The 19,696-nt window shown below is 33.2% G+C and overlaps 3 protein-coding genes across 4 annotated transcripts in view; 2 read left to right on the top strand and 1 right to left on the bottom strand.

Moving 5' to 3' along the window:
* The window catches only part of LOC113115923 (neural-cadherin), a 119,660-nt gene that overhangs the window by 24,974 nt on the left and 74,990 nt on the right, over positions 1–19,696 (top strand). The window lies entirely within an intron of this gene.
* On the top strand, positions 556–7,000 carry LOC113115925 (uncharacterized). 2 transcript variants are annotated; one of them, XM_026283658.1, is made up of 4 exons: positions 556–618; positions 4,266–5,187; positions 6,124–6,220; positions 6,760–7,000. In XM_026283658.1, the coding sequence occupies exons 2-4, from the start codon at positions 4,832–4,834 to the stop codon at positions 6,919–6,921; spliced, it is 615 nt and encodes a 204-aa protein (XP_026139443.1). In that variant the 5' UTR covers positions 556–618; positions 4,266–4,831; the 3' UTR covers positions 6,922–7,000. The 2 variants fall into 2 exon arrangements, with proteins under 2 accessions (XP_026139443.1, XP_026139442.1); XM_026283657.1 differs by lacking the exon at positions 556–618 and adding an exon at positions 769–1,120.
* On the bottom strand, positions 8,648–18,723 carry LOC113115924 (uncharacterized). Its single transcript, XM_026283656.1, has 15 exons — positions 18,164–18,723; positions 15,610–15,641; positions 14,949–14,968; positions 14,670–14,759; positions 14,471–14,542; positions 13,268–13,356; positions 12,847–12,949; positions 12,553–12,658; positions 12,213–12,265; positions 11,457–11,526; positions 10,982–11,041; positions 10,805–10,864; positions 10,154–10,428; positions 9,687–9,879; positions 8,648–9,056 (listed from the first exon to the last, which is right to left on the bottom strand). Exons 1-14 carry the CDS (start codon positions 18,253–18,255, stop codon positions 9,751–9,753), a joined length of 1,251 nt encoding a protein of 416 aa, XP_026139441.1. The 5' UTR covers positions 18,256–18,723; the 3' UTR covers positions 8,648–9,056; positions 9,687–9,750.

Consider the following 19,696-nt stretch of genomic DNA (forward strand, 5'->3'; position numbering starts at 1 on the left):
CTTCTGCTATCTGCTCGAGGGGGGAAAATAAATAAATAAATACTGTCCCAAATAATTACAACTGCTGTTTGGTACCCAACCCCCTTCCAGTGACAATTAAGCAGAGACCCAAAATACCAGGCCTTGTAACAGGATTAACTCTGTATGTTTAAGAGGTAGAGGAAATAATTAGTCTTATTGCTGATAACACTAATCAGGTTAACGGCCATGTCTCATTATGGGCTCTGGTCCTGGTATTCACTCTACTATTGTCCTTCCTCACTTCCATCCTTCTTTTCCTCTATGACTGTCTCTCTCCTTAATGATGTCTCACTTGATGTTGTGTGTTTATATATGTAAGTACAGAACATGCTGATGACCATTTTCTATCGGGATGCCATCCTGCTTTAGGCACGTCCTGATTTTGCCAAGTCCTCGTTGTCCTGAGACCAATATTTTTTTATGATGACCCTGGGACAACAACTGCCTCAGCCAATCAAAGTTTATGACGTCATCACTATGCGCGCAGTGCAGAGTCCGCCAAAATAACAGTAACGCCCCTCTTACAAATTCAAAGAAAAGAAAAACGGTCCTGCATCTGCAAGCACCGTGATACCAGAGAAGATAGCAAGTAAAAAGGTAAGACCACAACTTTTTATTTTCTCGTATAAATTTATATCAGTATATTAATGATAGTACAATTCATATTTATTTTTAGATTATTTTTACCACCGAAGTTTTAAAGTTAGTTTGCATTGGAAAGTTAGCCTAAATAGCCGTTCCTACTAGTCCAGACTGATTCGGTTAAAACAGTCTGATAAATGTTGTTTTTACATTTATTTCATTTTTTATTTTGTCCCAAACTATAAAAAGGCTGCGATTAAATAGTGGCCGTATTGCGATCTTATTTTCTGCCGGTTTAGCGCTCGGACTGCCGCCACCACAAATTTTCTTAATATTTCTCTCGTTAACATGTAAAGTTACATCACTGTGCCATTGTCCATTTCCGTTTCGTTGCATCCAGTAACATTCAAAGACAAACGTCCGAAATGCGGAACAAAACAGCGCTAGTTTGCTCGCCGCACGGACCATTCAGCTCGGTCCACCATCAGACAGTACTGCAATTCGCTGCGAGATCCAGGTAGAAGCGATTTATTACTAATCTATTACTGTAATAATCCGTGATCACTGATTTATTCTGTTACATATGAATATGATGACCTCAAGTCATCACTGATTTATTCTGTTACATATGAATATGATGACCTCAAGTCATTACTGATTTATTCTGTTACATATGAATATGATGACATCAAGTCATTACTGATTTATTCTGTTACATATGAATATGATGACCTCAAGTCATTACTGATTTATTCTGTTACATATGAATATGATGACCTCAAGTCATTACTGATTTATTCTGTTACATATGAATATGATGACCTCAAGTCATCACTGATTTATTCTGTTACATATGAATATGATGACCTCAAGTCATCACTGATTTATTGTTACATATGAATATGATGACCTCAAGTCATCACTGATTTATTGTTACATATGAATATGATGACCTCAAGTCATTACTGATTTATTCTGTCACATATGAATATGATGACCTCAAGTCATTACTGATTTATTGTTACATATGAATATGATGACCTCAAGTCATTACTGATTTATTGTTACATATGAATATGATGACCTCAAGTCATTACTGATTTATTCTGTCACATATGAATATGATGACCTCAAGTCATTACTGATTTATTGTTACATATGAATATGATGACCTCAGGTCATTACTGATTTATTGTTACATATGAATATGATGACCTCAAGTCATCACTGATTTATTGTTACATATGAATATGATGACCTCAAGTCATCACTGATTTATTGTTACATATGAATATGATGACCTCAAGTCATCACTGATTTATTGTTACATATGAATATGATGACCTCAAGTCATTACTGATTTATTCTGTTACATATGAATATGATGACCTCAAGTCATTACTGATTTATTGTTACATATGAATATGATGACCTCAAGTCATCACTGATTTATTCTGTCAAATATGAATATGATGACCTCAAGTCATCACTGATTTATTGTTACATATGAATATGATGACCTCAAGTCATCACTGATTTATTGTTACATATGAATATGATGACCTCAAGTCATTTCTGATTTATTCTGTTACATATGAATATGATGACCTCAAGTCATTACTGATTTATTCTGTTACATATGAATATGATGACCTCAAGTCATCACTGATTTATTCTGTTACATATGAATATGATGACCTCAAGTCATTACTGATTTATTGTTACATATGAATATGATGACCTCAAGTCATCACTGATTTATTCTGTCAAATATGAATATGATGACCTCAAGTCATCACTGATTTATTCTGTCAAATATGAATATGATGACCTCAAGTCATCACTGATTTATTGTTACATATGAATATGATGACCTCAAGTCATCACTGATTTATTCTGTCACATATGAATATGATGACCTCAAGTCATCACTGATTTATTCTGTTACATATGAATATGATGACCTCAAGTCATCACTGATTTATTGTTACATATGAATATGATGACCTCAAGTCATCACTGATTTATTGTTACATATGAATATGATGACCTCAAGTCATTACTGATTTATTCTGTCAAATATGAATATGATGACCTCAAGTCATCACTGATTTATTCTGTCACATATGAATATGATGACCTCAAGTCATCACTGATTTATTCTGTCACATATGAATATGATGACCTCAAGTCATTACTGATTTATTGTTACATATGAATATGATGACCTCAGGTCATTACTGATTTATTGTTACATATGAATATGATGACCTCAAGTCATCACTGATTTATTGTTACATATGAATATGATGACCTCAAGTCATCACTGATTTATTGTTACATATGAATATGATGACCTCAAGTCATCACTGATTTATTGTTACATATGAATATGATGACCTCAAGTCATTTCTGATTTATTCTGTTACATATGAATATGATGACCTCAAGTCATTGCTGATTTATTGTTACATATGAATATGATGACCTCAAGTCATTACTGATTTATTGTTACATATGAATATGATGACCTGAAGTCATCACTGATTTATTCTGTTACATATGAATATGATGACCTCAAGTCATCACTGATTTATTCTGTCAAATATGAATATGATGACCTCAAGTCATCACTGATTTATTGTTACATATGAATATGATGACCTCAAGTCATCACTGATTTATTCTGTTACATATGAATATGATGACCTCAAGTCATCACTGATTTATTCTGTCACATATGAATATGATGACCTCAAGTCATCACTGATTTATTGTTACATATGAATATGATGACCTCAAGTCATTACTGATTTATTCTGTCAAATATGAATATGATGACCTCAAGTCATTACTGATTTATTCTGTCAAATATGAATATGATGACCTCAAGTCATCACTGATTTATTCTGTTACATATGAATATGATGACCTCAAGTCATCACTGATTTATTCTGTTACATATGAATATGATGACCTCAAGTCATTACTGATTTATTGTTACATATGAATATGATGACCTCAAGTCATCACTGATTTATTCTGTTACATATGAATATGATGACCTCAAGTCATCACTGATTTATTGTTACATATGAATATGATGACCTCAAGTCATCACTGATTTATTCTGTTACATATGAATATGATGACCTCAAGTCATCACTGATTTATTCTGTCACATATGAATATGATGACCTCAAGTCATCACTGATTTATTGTTACATATGAATATGATGACCTCAAGTCATTACTGATTTATTCTGTCAAATATGAATATGATGACCTCAAGTCATTACTGATTTATTCTGTCAAATATGAATATGATGACCTCAAGTCATCACTGATTTATTCTGTTACATATGAATATGATGACCTCAAGTCATCACTGATTTATTCTGTCACATATGAATATGACCTAAAGTCATCACTGATTTATTCTGTTACATATGAATATGATGACCTCAAGTCATCACTGATTTATTCTGTCACATATGAATATGACCTAAAGTCATCATATGAATGCTAATGTATTATTACGGTTTTAAATCTGTTTAGAAGAAGTTACAGTAAGCATTGCATTGTTTTCTTGAGATTATCATGGATTTTAACTTGACATTATTGATGTTTAGTCTAATTTTTCGGGTCCCTTTGCTTTTTAGATTTCGACATCAGAGATGGAGGAATTCATAAAAACAACGGTCTACAAAGAGGAGCGCTTTAAAGGAAACAAAAAAGAGACTGATATAACAGTCCATGTTTTAGAAAAGGATTTAGATGCCTGTGCATTTATACAGCAAAGACTCACTACCATAAACACCTCCAAAGATGCCAACTTCAGGACTGTGAATTCTGCAAGTTTGCAAAATCAAAAAAATGGATATTTCTTGTTTTCATGCAAACGGTCTGGAGCATGCACGCAACGAAGTCGACGTGCCAAAGGATGCAAGGCCTATGTTTCCTTTAAAAAGAGGACAGACTGGCTCAACAAACTGGTTATAGTCGAAAGGCTTTACACCATTCATTCAGGACATGACCCATCAAGTTCTTCTGAGGGCCACTTAGAAAACATTAGTCAAGAGCTAGTCAAGCATATCCAGGATTTAATATCTCTTGGTGTTAAACCAGATACAATTCACATGAGTGGTCAAAAGAACAAGGACATACTGATCTCAACAACCGAGCTTATTTTGTTACCCCAAAAGATATTGAAAATATTCGCACATGTATGATGCGAAAAAATCAGCAACACAAAGATGATGCCACTAGTACCTCACGCCTTCTGGAGGGCCCTTTTAAAGACTATGTTATTTTTTATCAGCCTTATAGTCCTCAAACAGATCTTGTCATAGTTCTGCAAACACCGTCCATGAGAGACAACCTTCAAGAATACGGAAGAGATATTGTTTTTATGGATGCGACACATGGTGTCAACCAGTACGGTTTTCCTTTATTTACATTACTTGTCAGGGACAGTCATGGTCATGGAATCCCTGTTACCTATATCATCTTGGGGAATGAAAAGCAAGAGACACTTCAGTTGGCACTGGAAGAACTGAAACCAACATTTCCTGTACCTCCGAGGTAAATACAAACAGAAATGAATAAATTAAATTAAAATGTTTAATATAGTTTTTTTAATATATACAATAAATGTTTCAATACTGTTTTGGGTATACTCAGTTTCTTAAAGGGTCAGTTCAACCAAAGATCACCTGAATGAGTACATAGCAACTGCAATTAATGTACCATATTTAATCTAGTGCACAGCAAAGTGTATCCTCTGCACAGGATGTCTAAAAACACATGGCTATATGTATTACACAGATTGTGTAATTAGGAGTCAAGCACCGATTTTGAGTCTATGGTCGCCCATAGAACTGCTTTGTGGGAAAGTTATGAAATTTGCCACACTGATAGAGGACAGTTTCACCATTAACTGCAGTAAATGTCTCCAAACTTTACAGTGCCACCACATGTACAAATTCATGTTTATGTTAAATGTAAATTCTTAACAAAATTATTTTTTTCCCTGATTCCTTGGCTCAGTACAATTCAGTTGGTGCCATCATGTAATTGTGCAATTATCTATGTCCTTTTCCATAAAATAAAATTTTTCCCGGTAATTTTTCCCACCCAAAAAAAACAACAACAACTAATCTTCCCTTATATGGTTGCTCCAATTTTCTAGAAAATCAAATCAGATAATCTTCAAACTATGCTGGTAAAAAAAAGTTATCAGAAGCTTTTTGATAAACCCAACGATTCTTGAATAACATGCAAACAAATTAGAAGAAGGGCATGCAAACTTGGACTCAAGGCTATATTTCTGCAATGGTTTAGCATATTTAGACCAAACTTGCTACTTGGTAGATGTTACAATACAAATTGGTTTGGTTAGTAACTTCTAAAGATGGTAAACAACAAAGTATAAAACATAAGGCATTTTTATCAGCAAATATCTGTAATATGTTATATTTTTCTCTGGCTTGAAGCTTAAAATGTTTCTATTTTTATTAGGTGCTTTATGGTTGATAAAGACCAGGCTGAAATCAATTCCATCCGTAAGGTATTCAATGAGTCAGACGTTCTCCTCTGTTGGTACCATGTAACACAAGTAAGTACGAAGTTAAGATATAATTCTTTTTAAAATGAATATTAATATGTGGTTATAATATTAATACGAGTTGAAATTTATATTACAAACAGTTTTAGCATTTACTGCAGTTATTATTTATTTATTTAACTTTCATTGGCTAAATTAGCAGTGGATAAAAAATAACTATAATGTAGATACAACTGAGAATACAGCTAGCCTATAAAATGACTTAATGTTATCTGGGTAATAAACCTCAAAGTGGCTTCATGTCAGTCTGCCAGTCATCAGCACAGTTTTAATTATTATTCCTGATTACATTACAGTTTGGCTCCTAATTCAGTTTTTATTTTATTTTTTTTGGGAGAAATACATTTTTGGGGCAAAGTTTTCCTGGGCTATAGTAATAACATATTTTTGTTGTTTTGTTTTGAGTAACCCTTAACTGTAAAAAATTGTTGCCATCAATTGATTGTAATAATTCTAGCCAAGTGTCAGGCCAATGGAAGTTCTCACCTGTTTAAATTACTTTCCATTTGCCCACCATTTATTACACACAGGCAGTAACTCGATGGCCGTCAAGATCTGAATCTGGTGTGAGTGGACCTGAAAAGGCAGATTCAAGAGCGCACATCATGCAGTTCATGTCAGAGCTGAAATCCTGTTCAACGGTGTGTTTCTATTTCAATTGTTTTAAAGTACAATTTTATCTTGTAATGTGACATTCATGAAACTTTGGTAACAAGCTTGTAACAATATTTCGTTTATAAAGTATAAAGTTTTTATAAAATGTTGTGTACGTGTGTGTGTGTGTGTGTGTCTGTATATATATATATATATATATATATATATATATATATATATATATATATATATATACATACATACATACATACATATATATGAACAACTACTCAGACAGTGTGCAGATGTATTACTATGCAAAATAAAAAAATTATATTTTAATATACATGAAAATGTTATTTATTCCTGTGATCAAAGTTGAATTTTTTAAAGATTGTTTTGATGAATAAAAAGTTAAAAAGAAGAGCATTATTTATTTAAAATATAAATATTTTCTAACAATATACACTACCATTATTGATAAGAAGTGATAGCAAAGATTTACATTATTTGCAACTATTTATAGTTTGAATAAATGCTGTTCTTTTTAACTTTTTATAAATCAAATAATCCTGAAAAAAAGTTTCCAAAAATAAAATTAAAATAATAATAATAATATGGCAGATTAATATGATTATTTAATAAAAAAATCAGCATATTAAAATGATTTCTGAAGATCATGTGACACTTTATACTGGAGTAATGGCTGATGGAAATTCAGATTTACATAACAGAAATAAATTATATTTTAAAAGATAATAAAATGGAAACCATAATTTTATATTGTAATAACATTATGAAAGATTACGGTTGTAAAGTCTTACTGATCCTTAACTTTTAAACAAAACTTTTGTACACTTTATGTCTGTAAGCATTATATTTGATACATTTGTAAGCATCTCTATTTATATTAATCATCTGTTAATTATTACATAATTACATAATGTTAAATAAGTTAATAAACACATCTCATATTTCTATCTATGTAAATATATATATATATATATATATATATATATATATATATATATATAGTGATCTATTAAGCATTACATGTTTTATAATGATTAATAAAGGTTATTTAAATTGTTGGCCTCTTCAGGTCAAAAGTTTACATACACTTTACAGTATCAGCAATATGTTATTTTAAATTTATAAGTTTATTTTAGTTCTGTCTTGAATAAGATATTTCAGATGACAGATCTTTACATATATCATGGACACACAACTGCAGGCCCATGCCAATAACTTGATTCGAACAAATAAGTATAGCATTACTGCAAAGCCTCAAAAAACATTGAAAGCTTATTTGGAAGAGCAGCATCAAAACCGTGTATTGTGACAAGTATATGTGACTGCTGTACTTTCTCATACCATAAAAAATGTGCTTGTCTACTGCTTGTGAAGGGACTTTTGAATGAGGTGATTGAGACAAAATCAAGAAGTTCTATGAACAATTCAGTAGAGCCGATACAAAATGAAACTGAGAATGAAAGTGCATATGAAGATATGCGTCGTACAACTATCAGGAAACTGGAAAGCGTACTGAAGATTCTACAGACATGGGAGAGAATTCCAGAGGATATTGCCCATAAAGTGAATGAACTAGAAGTGCAAACAAAAGAAGAAAGTATGAACATTAATGGATTTGGGAGACTTTGTGATGCGGACATGTCACGTTAAATACATCCACTGTTTGCAACAAGAAAAAGAAAGACAGACAGAGAAACTAACTCAAAAACAAGGACATCTGTCACATCAAGTTTTCCTGTTAAGTCAAGAAGAAAACGCAGAGCAAACAGTGGGCCAAAAAAGTAATTCAAATAAAGTTTAAAAGAAATGTTTTATTCAAGTGCATATTTTTGCCATTTTTATCAAACTTTGTATTTGTTATCTAATACATCTCCGTTACCTTCAGTAATCCAATATATATTTACTATAAAAAAATAAAACTTTGTATTTTGTATTGGTCTAGAATGAAATAAAAATCAAATTATGATCAAGTAATCTGAACTTTCCTGTTTTTGTTTACAAATCTGAACTGATTTGTATGATGTGACTTCCACATTAGTATATGTGTGCCCCTTATGGGTGCTGAGTTTTTTTCATACAGTCCTCTAAAAAGGAAAAGAAAAAATCAGCGGCTGTAGGTCCAAAGCGGTGAGTGGCCAAATCCAGCTCTGATTCAGGGCCAAGGTTTTGCACATTAAGCTTCATTTGTTCAATGGTTCTCCTGCAAAACAATATTTAAATGTACATGTTACTTGAGCTGCTATCATCACTTTTCTGTTATAAATCACAAAAGACATTACATTTTTTGCTCTAGTTGATTAACTGACTTCTTGATACAGGGACTAGTTGACAGGCTAAAAAGGTTTGTACAATGGTAATGTAAGAATAAAATGCACATTAGGCCAGTTAATTTTAACAAACAACTAAAACATCTACAAAAAGTGCTATTTTTTCACTGTGTGCTAATAAAAACTTAAATTCAGTAAGATTTTATTGCCAAAAGAGGGTTTGCGCTAAACCCTTAGTAAATATGGCCCTTAAAACCAAGGAACTTTTGCCATTGGTCGTACATTAAAACAACATTCAAGATGCCCAATCCTTAAAATGTATTTAAATGTTCAGCAAAGCAGACATAAGTTTAAAAATCATTATTTTTCAAAAAGGATGTCAGGCTGAATACAATAAATAATTCATATTTCTTTGGGAAAATAAATACTGATATACAGTGTCACATCTTAACTCACTCCTGGATGTTTTCCTCATAGCCAATAAATAAAGGTGCAGCCACCAATATATTATAAGACATGATACCAAACAGAGGAAGAAAGAGAGCTTACACAGACATACTTACAGTGTTGCTGGGATGTCCTCTTCAGGTATCCCAGAAAGTAGTTGGTCTTTTGGCACATGTTTGGTCAGTGCCATTCCAAACCCCTTGGCAAGGTCTTCCGCCTCTCCCTCTGTAAAGTGCTGAATATCGTCACCTTTGTCTTTGCCTTTCTAGGCTGCTGCAGCACATTGGGTGGAACATCTTTTTTGCCAACCTATGCATAAACAAGTACAGTGTCACAGATGCAAAGCATGTGAGCAGAGAGCTTTCTAAATATCACTCATGTATTCTATAAATAGCCATAAGAGGCAATGTGGCAAACTGTGTATGATTTGTGACCACTAATAATCCAAGATGATGCACCTTGCGTTTAAAAAACAGTGATATTTATGCTTCTTATTAACTTGCAGCCCTTAAACTATTTTATTTGGCCACTACATCTTATAACTACTTTTGTGCTTTTATACGTAAATGTAAGCAATACAAACCCTTATTAACGCTCTGAACATGTTTGTGGACATGTTTTCTCCTTTGACTCTTCTCTTCAGCTCATCTTCATCTACCTGGTAGGTCTTTCCTTGTGCTGTTAGCCTTCCTAAAACTTTATACACTTTCTTTTCTTTTTCCTGCACTCCCTCGTGTTCCCTATGTCTTTCTCCATTGTGCTTATGCCTCTCTTCCTCCTTGGTTTCCTCCATCTCTTCCTCGCTGCAACAGGCCACAGGTTTACCTATGGCCTCCAACATGGATATAACTTTCTCTTCTGTTCAAAAATATGTCAGAATATGTGTGATTACTAGCTAACAACACCTGTTTCTAAACAAACAATACTTGTGTCTAACACAAACAAACTAAACTCAGACACTCCTTTTCTGACATGATTTCTGATATGAAAAATGACAAATATCGACTGATATATCGGTTGACCACTAGAGAAAATAACAACAAACAGACCATATATGAGAACTAGGGCCTTGTTTTGGCCTGCAAATCTGCATAGTGTTTACACTGACTCATCGAATATGAATTGAAAACTAATTTGGAAAATGGCTATCCCAGGTGAAGTGACTGTAATAGTGCAAAAGAGGTTTAGCCAAAGTTCAGTTAGGTCTGCCAAATGCAAGAATTAGAAAAGTTACCCTGTTGTAGTGCAGAGCCTTCATCAGATCCAGAGGTCTCAACTAACACGTCTGGGTCAGCTGTGTTAAACAGAATACATAAATGTGAGAGATAATCTAAATGAGACTTCATTACAACTGGTGCAAGAGATCCAACCAGTCAATAACAAAAAAGTCATTAATATAATATATAATTACCTGCGTGTGCTGCAGTATCTGATGCAGGCAAAGAGATTTGGGCCAATGGGTTGCTGTCTTCTGTATAGAAAGTTATACACAAAATTTTGTGACATCACCTACAACAAATGTGCTTATGACTAGTGCATAAAAACATCACTACAGTCATAAAGAAAACAAGATGAGTGCAAAACCTTTTTGGTGTTTAATGTTACTGGAATGAGTGAGTGAGCAAAGCCTATGTGAATAAAAAATACTAATTGCATTTTTGCGTTACATTTTCATTTGTTGAGATAAAAGAGCCATGCAGTAGAGTTCACTTCTGTTATGACATTACTTCTTAGATTTACTCATTAAACAGACAATCAAACCACATTTGCCACTTGTTAGGGAACCATGCATACCCTCATTGTATGTGCATTGATAACAGGACAAAGGAGATTGCTTAATGTACCGTATGTGCATGCGTGATGAGACAATTCAAATACAGTTTTACCTTGACATATGTAGCACATGGGTGTGGCTGCACACAGTACATGCAGCACTGCCCCACAGGTACATGCCATCTGTTAAAACAAAATACAGTGAAATCACATATACAATAGGGATGTGTATATATATATAAGGCTGCTAATATAGATTATTTTAACAATCTGTTGATAAGGTTTTAATACAGTAAATGCTTAAAAAAATTATATTCTATACATTGACCCAAATTACCCAGTCAATACACTTAACTCAACCCACTGATCATCTGACTTTAAACTTTCATACAGTGTGAATCCATATGCATACAGTAAATACACATTTAATTCACAAATAATGGAAAGTAATAGTATTAAATGAGCAAGAAATATGTCAAGGGTCCAATTTTCGGAAGGCGAGCTTGTGAAAGGGTTATGTGTAATATACTTATTTACAGCACAGCTACCAGAAGCATATTATGATTTTTTTATTCAACTTACATCAGCAGAAATACGGAACCTTAACTTAAAAATGTATTTGCCTGATTTTCGTAAAGTTTGAGATATATGTGTCCTAGTGCCATAAGAGAGACTATTTAAAGCTATCCCACATAACTGTGCAAAACTACAGCTTTGATGAGTTCAATTCAGTTAATCGAGGTAATGAAGGTATAAATGGCAAACAAATGTAGCAAAGTTATAAGTAGATTTGTGGCCCTAAAACGACAGCAAAAATATACAAAAAATAAATAACTTATATATACATATACATACATAAATGCACTTACTTTCTTTCTTCCTGAAATATTTTTGGCACAAATTCCACATTTTTTGGTTCGATCTGTAAACATATACAAAAAAAAGTGTTTATTAATTATAATTTTTTTGCTTGCATGCACTTTGGTTTATAGATTTTTATTTATTTATTTTGATTGAATAAATATACATTTACTTATTCAACAGTGGCCTGTTACTTTACTTATTTGACTGACAATGGAGGATCTGATTACCCAGTATCCTTCAACAACAGTTTTAAATGAGCAATAAATATGGCAAGGGGCCAAATCTCAGAACTTTTAAATGTATAATAATACCCATTTAAAACATTTCCATCAATAAGGCACATACCTAAAGATTCAAACAAAAGTGAGGACAGGCGCATTCTTTCCTGTTGTATTACAGGGCACTGGAAGGAGGTTATAAAGCCACCAGCCTTCAGAAATTCAGTGGCAAACTTAAAGGAAGACAAACATTTTTAAAGAATAAAAATAAGATAGAGAGAAACCTATCTGTCACTACAGAATCTGACAATTATTGGCACTTTAATAAAACCATGTACAAAGGAAGATTATGTATGATAATAAGTTTAAATTTAATTTGTTTAAAAAACATGCATGCAATGATCTATGCTTGATAACTTACTGCAAGTGTGTGGATACCACATGACACTGAATCGGTTTGCAAATTATGTTTTGTGGTTTTGAGGTCCCACTCTCCTTTTACTCCCCTTGAGGCTGCAAATGCACTGTAATCAACAAAATCACAATTGCCACTAGCATACAATTCCAACAATTAATTTCAAAATAAACATTTTGTCATAATCTACTCTTTTTTGTGTGTCCTAATAACAAACTTAAGATACAGTGAGGAGTACTTGTGCTAGTCACGGGAACTAATTGTGCAACAGTGGGACTGTATACTGGATACTATGCGAGTTGTGGATGTGAGGCATTTGATTAGAAATCGGGTCAGCTGGAAAATTAATTATAGTACTAGCAGGTACTGCCATTTTAGATAAATTGGCACTTAAAGTAGACTTTTAAACAAAACAATGAATACTTACGACCAGTGCTGAGCAATTGCTTGGCATTGCCACTCTGTCTCTCCAAGTGAGTTAAAGTAGGTGATGCACCTTCTGTCAACATTGCAATGCTAAAACAGAAATATATGAAGTTATAATAACCATAAGACAATTATTGCAATACCATTCACTCTGCCTTATGGCAAAACATGTAGTCCTGACATGCTCAAAGTGCCATGCTCCAACAACTCACACCAGCAGGAAATTGCACCAGTTTATATGATCCTAACACCTAAGAGCAGAGGTCTCCAAAGGAACCGCTTTCCTGCAAAGTTTAGCTCTAACATACAATAAAACTCACAAGAACCAGGCGCATTCTTTCTTGTTGTATTACAGGGCACTGGAAGGAGGTAATGAAGCCACCAGCCCTCTGAAATTCATTGGCAAACCAAAGAATGACAAACATTTTATAGCCCCCATATAGGATCTCTCATTTGAATAGATATGATATAGACATTTGATATAGATAACATGAAATAATGCACCTGGTTCTTGTGAGTTTAATTGTATGTTGGAGCATGGAACTTTGAGCATTTCAGGACTGCATGTTTGGACAATTAAATACACAAGAACCTGCTAATTAAGGTCTCACTAGGCATACAAGAAAATTGTAATCAGGTGTGTTGGTAAACTCAGCAGGTAAGTGACCCTCCCAGACCAATTGAAGACAATGCCTTAAGAGTTTGAAGCCAAGGGGGGCTAAACTGACCTAGTAATTTTAATTACCAGGAACATTTAAGGGGAACAAAAGGATTAATGTGTGGTGTAGCTTATAATAATATGAAAATTTTATTCATAATTTGAACATGTAATAATATATATTAGTTTTTTTTTTTCCTTGAAAGTTTAGAAATGTCAGGGTTTCCCGCAGCATTTGTGAGCTCAGAGCTGCTGTTACTGGAGCCGTTACCGGTGAAACTTCTACCTCTCCTGCTATTAAAGCGTGTCCTGTTGGCAGAAAATGAATTTGCGGAGTGCCGCCACGAATAGAGTGTAAGGCTGTGGGAAACACTGAATATACCTGAACTATGTTGCACATTATGTCTATGCTCTATGCTAGCAGAGGTAGACATATCTATTAAAATGAGTGATCCTATATGGGGGCTATATGTCATTTTTTTTTAGGCAAGAATAAAATAGAATCCACACGCGAAAATGTTTTATCCTCAAAAAGGTTTGACTCACAAAAAAGCTCCAGTGATTGCCATTCTCGAGATACACTCCAAACACCTCTGTTGCCCTTTCCAAAATGTTGTTCTGTTGATTTAGAGAAGTGCATGTGACAATCATCTACAGAATCAGGATGCTTTGATTAGCCTAGAAGCTATTCATTAATATAATACCTAAAAAAGAATAAATAAATAAATAAATAACAGTGATATACCTTGAGAAAATAGTGGCTCTTTGCCCTTTTAGATCCATCCAGTATTTTCGTGAGTGCCTGACAATTGATATGTACAACACCTGGGCGATCCTGTTTTAAGGCAAAACAAAATATTGTTTTCCATTTCAACAGAGTTGAATATATTAACGTTACAAATCAAGCTGAACTGTACAGTTTTAAAATTATATTCGTATGTGTATCATTAATTTCTATTTTATTATTAATATTATGCTTATTTAGGTGTACTCTTCAAGATATTGCTGATAAAATTTCACTTACCTTGCTAAGGATATCATGACCTGAATATTTCAAGGACAAATGTGAGATTTAAAATAAATAAGTAAAAAAAAATAACTGCTCTATTTTTTTGTCACACAGAAATGTTGTGAATCATTTATATCACTAGTCCTTTTTCATACTCTTTAACTATGTAGAAAAAAAAACCTAACCCGGCAAGCAAATACATTTTGTAAAAAAATATTTAGTTAAAAATATACAGAACTCCAGTGGACGAGTAGAACAGAAAACATGTTTGAAGGCTAAATTCTAGAAGTAGGCCATGGTGGCTTGTTTTGGTGGTAGGGAATACGTGACAGAAAATAAGTGTAAGAATTTATAACGGATAATAATTTACCTCGTCAGAAACTTGCTCATCCCTCATTAAAATGTTCAAACTGTTCACTTGAATGTCATATGGCCCCACACTTCCTAATGTGAATATTGGGCTCTTGTTTTGGAGACACCTTAATGTCTTATCTACGCAGATGAATAATAATTAATAAATGACACATTTTGCAACCACACTAATTTTCATTAACAATAAATATGGGAAATGCAGATCTGAATACATTGTAAAGGTATTTTTATAACAACATGCTGTAAAATAAGTTGCTTATCATGTAGGTTATGGAGAAGCAATCCCCCTTAAGTGAAATCATACCTTCCATTGTGTGCTCTTGGTCACTTGGTGCCCTTTAAATACAGAAGTAACAGACAGTTTTTAATGATAGATCTTATCTCATTATATTGTATAGGTCATTATATAATCATGAGGAAAAGTTTTTTTGAGCAAACTGTAATATCTTAGATCCATCTGGAATTTTGGATTCCAAGATGTTACAGTGAACTGAAAGTTGAAATACATTTAAAGCTGCAGTAGGGAACTTTTGACGCTCTAGCGGTTAATAAACAGAACTGCTTGCGTTGTGCGGAAGAACATTGTAGCCGGAACTACTTCTCTCTGTTTATGTCAATGAAGAATCACAAAGGTACTGGATTACTCCGCCGCGGTATCCCCGAAGCAATCTAAAATAAATCAGTAATGACTTGAGGTCATCATATTCATATGTAACAATAAATCAGTAATGACTTGAGGTCATCATATTCATATGTAACAAAAAATCAGTGATGACTTGAGGTCATCATATTCATATGTAACAGAATGAATCAGTGATGACTTGAGGTCATCATATTCATATGTAACAATAAATCAGTGATGACTTGAGGTCATCATATTCATATGTAACAGAATAAATCAGTGATGACTTGAGGTCATCATATTCATATGTAACAATAAATCAGTGATGACTTGAGGTCATCATATTCATATGTAACAATAAATCAGTGATGACTTGAGGTCATCATATTCATATTTGACAGAATAAATCAGTGATGACTTGAGGTCATCATATTCATATTTGACAGAATAAATCAGTGATGACTTGAGGTCATCATATTCATATGTAACAGAATAAATCAGTGATGACTTGAGGTCATCATATTCATATGTAACAGAATAAATCAGTGATGACTTGAGGTCATCATATTCATATGTAACAGAATAAATCAGTAATGACTTGAGGTCATCATATTCATATGTAACAATAAATCAGTGATGACTTGAGGTCATCATATTCATATTTGACAGAATAAATCAGTGATGACTTGAGGTCATCATATTCATATGTAACAATAAATCAGTGATGACTTGAGGTCATCATATTCATATGTAACAGAATAAATCAGTAATGACTTGAGGTCATCATATTCATATGTAACAGAATAAATCAGTAATGACTTGAGGTCATCATATTCATATTTGACAGAATAAATCAGTGATGACTTGAGGTCATCATATTCATATGTAACAGAATAAATCAGTGATGACTTGAGGTCATCATATTCATATGTAACAGAATAAATCAGTAATGACTTGAGGTCATCATATTCATATGTAACAGAATAAATCAGTGATGACTTGAGGTCATCATATTCATATTTGACAGAATAAATCAGTGATGACTTGAGGTCATCATATTCATATGTAACAATAAATCAGTGATGACTTGAGGTCATCATATTCATATGTAACAATAAATCAGTAATGACTTGAGGTCATCATATTCATATGTAACAGAATAAATCAGTAATGACTTGAGGTCATCATATTCATATGTAACAGAATAAATCAGTGATGACTTGAGGTCATCATATTCATATTTGACAGAATAAATCAGTAATGACTTGAGGTCATCATATTCATATGTAACAATAAATCAGTGATGACTTGAGGTCATCATATTCATATGTAACAATAAATCAGTAATGACTTGAGGTCATCATATTCATATGTAACAGAATAAATCAGTAATGACTTGAGGTCATCATATTCATATGTAACAGAATAAATCAGTGATGACTTGAGGTCATCATATTCATATTTGACAGAATAAATCAGTAATGACTTGAGGTCATCATATCCATATGTAACAGAATAAATCAGTAATGACTTGAGGTCATCATATTCATATTTGACAGAATAAATCAGTAATGACTTGAGGTCATCATATTCATATGTAACAATAAATCAGTGATGACTTGAGGTCATCATATTCATATTTGACAGAATAAATCAGTAATGACTTGAGGTCATCATATCCATATGTAACAGAATAAATCAGTAATGACTTGAGGTCATCATATTCATATTTGACAGAATAAATCAGTAATGACTTGAGGTCATCATATTCATATGTAACAATAAATCAGTAATGACTTGAGGTCATCATATTCATATTTGACAGAATAAATCAGTAATGACTTGAGGTCATCATATTCATATGTAACAATAAATCAGTGATGACTTGAGGTCATCATATTCATATGTAACAATAAATCAGTGATGACTTGAGGTCATCATATTCATATTTGACAGAATAAATCAGTAATGACTTGAGGTCATCATATTCATATGTAACAGAATAAATCAGTAATGACTTGAGGTCATCATATTCATATGTAACAGAATAAATCAGTGATGACTTGAGGTCATCATATTCATATGTAACAATAAATCAGTGATGACTTGAGGTCATCATATTCATATGTAACAGAATAAATCAGTGATGACTTGAGGTCATCATATTCATATGTAACAGAATAAATCAGTGATCACGGATTATTACAGTAATAGATTAGTAATAAATCGCTTCTACCTGGATCTCGCAGCGAATTGCAGTACTGTCTGATGGTGGACCGAGCTGAATGGTCCGTGCGGCGAGCAAACTAGCGCTGTTTTGTTCCGCATTTCGGACGTTTGTCTTTGAATGTTACTGGATGCAACGAAACGGAAATGGACAATGGCACAGTGATGTAACTTTACATGTTAACGAGAGAAATATTAAGAAAATTTGTGGTGGCGGCAGTCCGAGCGCTAAACCGGCAGAAAATAAGATCGCAATACGGCCACTATTTAATCACAGCCTTTTTATAGTTTGGGACAAAATAAAAAAATGAAATAAATGTAAAAACAACATTTATCAGACTGTTTTATTTAGGCTAACTTTCCAATGCAAACTAACGTTAAAACTTCGGTGGTAAAAATAATCTAAAAATAAATATGAATTGTACTATCATTAATATACTGATATAAATTTATACGAGAAATTAAAAAGTTGTGGTCTTACCTTTTTACTTGCTATCTTCTCTGGTATCACGGTGCTTGCAGATGCAGGACCGTTTTTCTTTTCTTTGAATTTGTAAGAGGGGCGTTACTGTTATTTTGGCGGACTCTGCACTGCGCGCATAGTGATGACGTCATAAACTTTGATTGGCTGAGGCAGTTGTAGTCCCAGGGTCATCATAAAAAAATATTGGTCTCAGGACAACGAGGACTTGGCAAAATCAGGACGTGCCTGCTTTAGCGTCCTTAGAAAATCCCATCATTCATAGCACCCATGTTGGAAAGTTGCTAATATATATATATATATATATATATATATATATATATATATATATATATATATATATATATATATATATATATATATATATGTATTTTTGTCATATGAATGCTTGATTTTGCCATTCAATTAAGCTCATTTACAGTTAATAGGAGTTTTTAAATGAGCTACTATGAATGAATGCAGCACCACCTTCAAGGTAAATTATATACAACATTGTGAAGTATACTTAAAAGGAAAGCCTTGTGAATACATTATAGTAACGTCATGTTCAGCTGGAACTGAGCACGTTTGTTGCCCTTTCCACCTTGCCACTTTCTTTTTCCTCAGATCAATAAGCACAGACAAGCATGGGTCTGCAATCTGCTTTAAATTAGATAAAATATTCTTTCAAGTGACTGTTAAATTGATCTTTTTAGCAAACACTCGGCCGAGAGAGGGAAAAAAGCCGTCAGCGAGAGCTGTTATTGAAATAGGCAGTGAAATGTATTCGGGACAGACGATTCCAATCTATTCTTGTCTGCTTCAGACATTGATGTGTGTGGAACCGAATAATATCGAGCAGTGGAATATCTGTAAACAAACTGTCAAAGCAGGAGAAAGGCATGTCGTGAGATAATAATTTTAATGTATTCTCGCAAAAGAAAGCTATAGATTGCTGTTGTGGATATCCAGTTTTGACTTATTAGTACGCAGGAAGGCTTTAGATGAAAACCTTGTCTAATTTGAGAGGGGGTGAATTAAATCTGGAGTTGCATTAATGGTGTTTCAACAGGATGAGGGCAA

Source organism: Carassius auratus, chromosome 16 (assembly GCF_003368295.1).
Source record: "Carassius auratus strain Wakin chromosome 16, ASM336829v1, whole genome shotgun sequence".
NCBI lineage: Eukaryota > Metazoa > Chordata > Actinopteri > Cypriniformes > Cyprinidae > Carassius > Carassius auratus.

Coding starts and splice junctions, on each gene's coding strand:
- LOC113115924 (XM_026283656.1), bottom strand. CDS start 18,255: ATGCGGAACAAAACAGCGCTAGTTTGCTCGCCGCACGGACCATTCAGC. Junction 14,543..14,669: donor AGAGCCACTATTTTCTCAAG/GTATATCACTGT, acceptor CTAAATCAACAG/AACAACATTTTGGAAAGGGC. Junction 10,429..10,804: donor AGGCTCTGCACTACAACAGG/GTAACTTTTCTA, acceptor ATTTTTGAACAG/AAGAGAAAGTTATATCCATG.
- LOC113115925 (XM_026283658.1), top strand. CDS start 4,832: ATGATGCGAAAAAATCAGCAACACAAAGATGATGCCACTAGTACCTCA. Junction 5,188..6,123: donor ACATTTCCTGTACCTCCGAG/GTAAATACAAAC, acceptor TATTTTTATTAG/GTGCTTTATGGTTGATAAAG. Junction 6,221..6,759: donor GTTGGTACCATGTAACACAA/GTAAGTACGAAG, acceptor TATTACACACAG/GCAGTAACTCGATGGCCGTC.